The sequence below is a fragment of the Condylura cristata genome, unplaced genomic scaffold, assembly GCF_000260355.1.
Source record: "Condylura cristata isolate star-nosed mole 26May11 unplaced genomic scaffold, ConCri1.0 scaffold00003, whole genome shotgun sequence".
In the NCBI taxonomy this organism is placed as follows: Eukaryota; Metazoa; Chordata; class Mammalia; order Eulipotyphla; family Talpidae; genus Condylura; species Condylura cristata.
In genome coordinates this window covers 75,486,256-75,491,883 of record NW_004567104.1, presented here as the reverse complement: position 1 = coordinate 75,491,883, position 5,628 = coordinate 75,486,256, and the positions used below count along the sequence as shown (strand labels likewise).

The 5,628-nt window shown below is 64.7% G+C and overlaps 1 protein-coding gene across 1 annotated transcript in view; it reads left to right on the top strand.

The window, feature by feature from the left end:
- The window catches only part of DSCR3 (Down syndrome critical region 3), a 24,861-nt gene that overhangs the window by 13,128 nt on the left and 6,105 nt on the right, over positions 1-5,628 (top strand). The window contains exons 3-7 of the mRNA XM_012730903.1: positions 23-449; positions 1,087-1,167; positions 2,760-2,834; positions 5,177-5,327; positions 5,454-5,606. Of these exons, the coding sequence (XP_012586357.1) occupies positions 23-449; positions 1,087-1,167; positions 2,760-2,834; positions 5,177-5,327; positions 5,454-5,606 (887 nt within the window). The remainder of the gene's footprint in view (positions 1-22; positions 450-1,086; positions 1,168-2,759; positions 2,835-5,176; positions 5,328-5,453; positions 5,607-5,628) is intronic.

Sequence of the window (5,628 nt, the reverse complement as noted above, 5' to 3'; positions counted from 1 at the left end):
CCGCCTTCCCCGGGGTCCCGAGCCTGCCCCGCCACGGGAGCCGGTGCGCCGGGGTGAGGCGGGCCCTGCCTGGTCTGCTGCTCTGTTCTGAAGGCGGCTGGCGCCCCTGGGGGGCTGCCGAGGACAGTGACGAGACCCTCGGGGAGGAGCAGGAATATGGGGTTCCTCCCCCAAACCATTGCCAGAGACAATGGAGCCACACCCTGGTCTGGACCCGCGCCCAGAGCTGCCGAGCCTGCGGGGTGCCGGGCGGCCCGGAGACAGCGCCCGTTGCCGGACCGAGCCGGTTTCTCTCACAGCCCATCCAGATTATCAACAGCACCATCGAGATGGTGAAACCGGGGAAGTTTCCCAGTGGCAAAACAGAAATCCCCTTTGAGTTTCCTCTGCACGTGAAGGGCAACAAGGTGCTGTACGAGACGTACCACGGCGTGTTCGTCAACATCCAGGTGCGTGGCCGGGTCACCCAGACCGGCTCTGCCCGGCGGCGCCGTCCTCGGGCAAAGCTGAGGACAAAGCGCGGTGGAGGGCGGCCTCCGGGCCCTGTCTGGCTGCGCCCCCAGGGTTGCACCTCCCTGGCCGCTGCTGGGGCAGATGCGCCCTGCTCAGGCCACCCGGCCGCTGCCCGAGGCCAAAGCTGTTCAGCCCGAGGCGCCGCTTGCACGGCGCACACCCTGCAGACCTGGCCTTGTGGGGGAGGCGGGCTTACGGCCTCCTGTCCGCCCCTCACTGCCGAGCCCCGACTGCTGCTATTGCTGCCTCAGGCCTGACGGGGTGGGGGGGAGCAGGGGGGAGCCTGGGGGGGCGCTGCCCTCGCCAGGGAGAGCCAGGCCTCGTGAGACCGCGTGGCTTACCCCTCTGCGCAGACGGGCGCACGACGGTGGTCTTTATTAGCCATTTTTAAAGTTTTAGCTGAAGTTTGGTCTTGAGAGATGGCGCCCTTCTCGGGTGCGGCACTTTGACAATAAAAATCCGCCAACGGGGGAACTTGCACGTGGCCTGTGTGCGTTCCCACAGCTCTGTCAGCACACGCGGTGTCACCTGCCGCAGGTCACTCAAATGCGTTTCTCCTCCACCTCCCTCCAGTACACCGTGCGCTGCGACGTGAGGCGGTCTCTGCTGGCCAAGGACCTGACCAAGACCTGCGAGTTCATCGTGCACTCTGCGGTAAGCGCCCGCTCGCGCCTCGGCGGGGCCTGCTGTGGGGTCTGGGCGTGGCCTCCCGTTGGCCGCCTCACCGTCAGGTCAGGGCCTCAGGTCAGGGCCACTGGGGCAGACTCGAGGCCCCGGGAGGCCCCGGGGTGGGGACGCTGGGCACACCCAGCAGCACGGGCGTTAGACGTGCCCCGTGCTGGCCCAGAGTTCCCGGGGGGCACTGAAGAAGGAACCCTCATTTACTGTTGGGGGATGAAGATGGTGCCGCACCCACAGAAAACTAAATGGAGAGTCCTGAACACCTGCAGACGGCGGCAGCAACAGCCCAGCAGTGCCGCCCCCAGGCGGAAAGGTGTCTGCGCGCCCCCAGCCCCGGCTGGCGCAGGGAGCCGACCCCGCCCGTGGGGGGCTGCGGAGAGGCTGCGTCTGCGCACTCAGTGGGCGCCGCGCGGCATTAAGAGAGAAGGCTGGTGCCTGCGGGGACAGCACGGGGACAGCACCTGCTGCCCAGGTGACCTCAGAAAGTGAAAGACAGTTGCCTGATGGTTCTCATGCAATATAAATAACCAAAGAAATGGACTAACAAGGAACAACAAAAATTAACTAAATTTCAGAAACCCTTTATGCCTATGATTCAGTGAGAGATCATTGCAATACTGACCTACTTTTTAAAATGTCAGAATATTAAATAACATTTGAAAAATGGAAAGGGTTATACTAAACTTGATATCAGAGTGTTAAAAGAGACAAAATATGTAGTACCAAGGACAGCTGAAAGGAAAAACCCATCATCGAACTCTGGTGTATGTGCAGAGACACGTGCTTGTTGCACGTCTCTGCGTGTGGATTAGTGTGTGACGGGGACACTGCAGGTCACAGCCGGGGGCTCTCGGACTCGGGCGGCACGGTGATTGGGGGGGCGGGGGGCAGCGCCGAGCGCGGCCCTGAAACCTTCACGGCCGGTGACTCAGTTTGCTGGATTAAAAGAAAGTTCGTGAATGAGGTCTGCAGCCCCGCTGCCCTGTGGTCGGCGAGTCAAAGGCCGAGGACCTGCGGGAGGGCGGGTGCGCCTTTGGCAGCGACCTGTTAGTAAGTTCCCTGAGAGCGCGCGGCGTCAGCCTTCCTGCGGCGGCGGCGGGAGACCACGCGCCGGGCGGGGTCCTTGTTCCGGCCAGGCACGGGAAGGCGCGGCTCCCCTGGGGGACCCCTGCTCTCCCACCCGCCTGAGCAAGTCCTGGTGGCGCCTGCCTTCGCCTGTGAGGTGGGCTGCAGGCTGGCAACGGCCGAGCCTCAGTGCCCGCCGGGACACACTGGCGTCCCCTCTCCCCACCAAAGGGCGTAAACTCCCAGTAATTCTAGTCTGTGTCGTGGGTCTGCTTTTTAAGTTCTGGACCTGAAAGGGGGCTTAGAGATCAAGAAGTCTGGCCCCTCGCTTACAGATGAAGAGCCTGGGGCGCAGGCGTGAAGAAACTGGAGCGCAGTTCTGGCAGCGTCCCGAGCGCTTCCCCTGGGGCTCCCAGGCCCGGCCCTGCGCTCGGGTCTCCCTGCCAGAGTCGGCAGCGGGCCAGACTCCCAGCGGCTGACTGGCCTCCCTCCTGTTGCAGCCTCAGAAGGGGAAACTGACCCCGAGCCCCGTGGACTTCACCATCACCCCGGAAACCTTACAGAACGTCAAAGAGGTGAGGCCCAGGCTCCCTGCGGGCGCCTTTCCTTAGCACAGACCCCGGCTTCCGCCAGCTGCCCGCTGTTGCCGTCGGGGAGGACGGCCGGAATTCCTGCGTTGTCTGCACCCAGATCCTTCTATTTCCAATTCCGATTCCCTCTAAAGCTGGGTAACTATTTAGTGGAACGCTTTCCGGAAGTTTCTCTGGAGGCTGCGTGTTTATCATGCACCACCTGCTCGTGCTTGACGGCCCGTGGTCGCGGGCACTTCCTTGAGCCCAGTCACAGCCCCCGCCCGCCCCGGCCGCCGCTCTGGGGACAGACCGGAGCGTGCCTGTCTGGGGACCGCACAGGGCTGGCCAGCAGGGTGTGTCCACTGGGCGTCTCCAGGGGCTGGATTTTCCGGCAGGAGTAAGAACCTTGGCTGGATGCTTGCAGGGAGGAGGGTGGGGGCGCTGGCTGCTCCCCTCCGCACCCCACTCAGGGCCGCTCAGCCGGCAGGGCCCTTCTGAAGCTGGTCAGGACACGTTTGCAGTCCCCACTTGAGAAGGCTCAGAATGATTACACAAAATCGGTAACAAGAGGCGAGAAGAGCTGAGCAGGAAGAGCAGCCCCGCAGGACCGGAGGCCCCGCTGCGGTGGGGTTCACGCCTGGTCCCCAGCTCCCCGCGTGCTGGCTGGTCCCCTCTGGGTCTTCAGCCTGGATGCTCTGGCTGTGAGCGGGTTCACTTTCCTTTTCATCCCGTCAGCTCGCCTCAAATGTGCAGACCGGCGCTCCAGTGCAGGCCGCGGCCCTCTCCCGTCACCTCCCTGCTCCGTGGCAGCGTCTGCGCCCACGCTCCAGCTGCCCGCAGACCTTTCTCTCCCGCTGGTCGGGGCTGCGGCGGCGCAGCGGGGTCCAGCTGCGGCTGGACGTGCGTCCGCGGTCACTGCTCGCCGCTCCTGTTTCTTCTTTCCGTTTCACGCTCTGCGTGAGCGCCGAAGTCGCGGGTGCCGGGGAAACAGCTGGCCGTGCTGTGCACACCTGAGCCCCCCTTTGGGTAGGAGATCCCAGGGCTGGCGTCGCCTGCCCTTCGAGAACACCCGGTTGTCGGGGCCGGATGCTGGCACATCCCGGTTCTCAGAGTCGCCTGAGCTGATCTCTTCTGCTCCCTCCCCCACCCCTTGCGCTCTGAGTTCAGGGTGCCCGCCTGGCCCCTGGCCTCTGACTCCGGGACCCTTAGGAACCCTTCGCCTCCCGCCGCCGTCACCCCTCAGCTGGCCCCTCGGCTGGGCCTGGAGCTCACTGGCGCGCCCTGCAGGCAGCATGGGCCCGAGCGGGACCGGTGGCGGGAGCAGTCGGGTGTCAGGTGGCCTCTGCCTGCCCTGTCTTCAGGGGCTGCTCTGTCGCCCAGGTGGCTCTTGCTTTTATCTCCTCAGGGTTTCTGGCTCCAGGCTGAAGCCTTCCTCACCCCGCTGTCTCCCCTTCGCTGTGTGAACCTGGCCATGCTCCCGGCGCAGGCCGGGCCTGGGGGCGTCCCCGGGTGGGGGGCGCCGGGCGCCGGTCTTCCAGGTCTAGCAGCTCAAACCCTGGCACTTACCCACCTGCTTTGGGGTCACCTCCGTGGCAGTCCCGGAGAGAAGCTGCGTCCGCCTCCCTCACCGCGCTGCCCCCCCCAACTCCCCTCTCCAGCGCAGGGCCGAGGCTCGGGTGGCCAGGCCAGTGGGCGTGGGCCCAGCCGCCGCGTGGTCAGCGTCACCCTGGATGGGGGAGCGCTGCCTGCTGACGCTGGAGACGGGCCCCGAGTCTGGTGTTGAGGGGCGCTGCTGTGTCTTACTTTCCTGACCAGATCACGTCCTCTGAATGACTCAGATTTCTCTCTTAAATCAACACGTCTCCAGGGTCTTTGCCCCTTGGGGCCGCCAGGCAGAGGCTTCCTGCCCCGCAGTGCTGGCCGGGGCTGTCCGGCCAGTGCCGCTGGACCCGGCGGACATGAGCTGAACAGCGTGCAGCAGCTGGATGCCAGGCTCGCTGAGAGGCCGTGCACGCAGCATTCGGGACATTCTGATGGCAGTTAGATGTGGGAGGAGTGTCGGGGTACACTGATGGATTCTGAGGCGCTGTTTGCTTTTTAAAGTCGCACTGCTCTTGTGGCTTGCCTGCTCCTGGGGATGGTGCCCGGGGGGCGGGGGGCCCGGGCGGGGAATGCAGCCTGCCGATTCTAGAGGCGCCGTGGGTCCCGTACCTCCCCCGGCCCCACTCTGTAAAGTTCCCGGGCTTTTATGAAAATGACCCCATTTTGTCTCCAGTGGACCAAACCGACGATCGAGTAATTCCCCAGGCACCTCCGTCCCGACTCCCGTTCCTGTTTGGTTTCAGAGAGCCTTGCTCCCCAAGTTTCTCATCCGAGGTCATCTCAACTCCACGAACTGTGTGATCACGCAGCCCCTGACCGGGGAGTTGGTGGTGGAGAGCTCGGAGGCCGCCATCCGGAGCATAGAGCTGCAGCTGGTCCGCGTGGAGACCTGTGGTGAGGGCCCTCGGGGAGGTGGGGAGCGCCGGGGGCGGGGGCAGTGCTGGGGGGGTGCAGTTCTCCCCGGCGCGGGTCTGTCAGGTCCACCGGACTCTGACCCCGTCCTGCTTGCCCCCTCCCCAGGGTGCGCCGAGGGCTACGCTCGGGACGCCACGGAGATCCAGAACATTCAGATCGCCGACGGGGACGTGTGTCGGGGCCTCTCCATCCCCATATACATGGTCTTCCCCCGGCTGTTCACCTGCCCCACGCTGGAGACCACCAACTTCAAAGTGGGTAAGCGCTGCTCAGCCCTCGG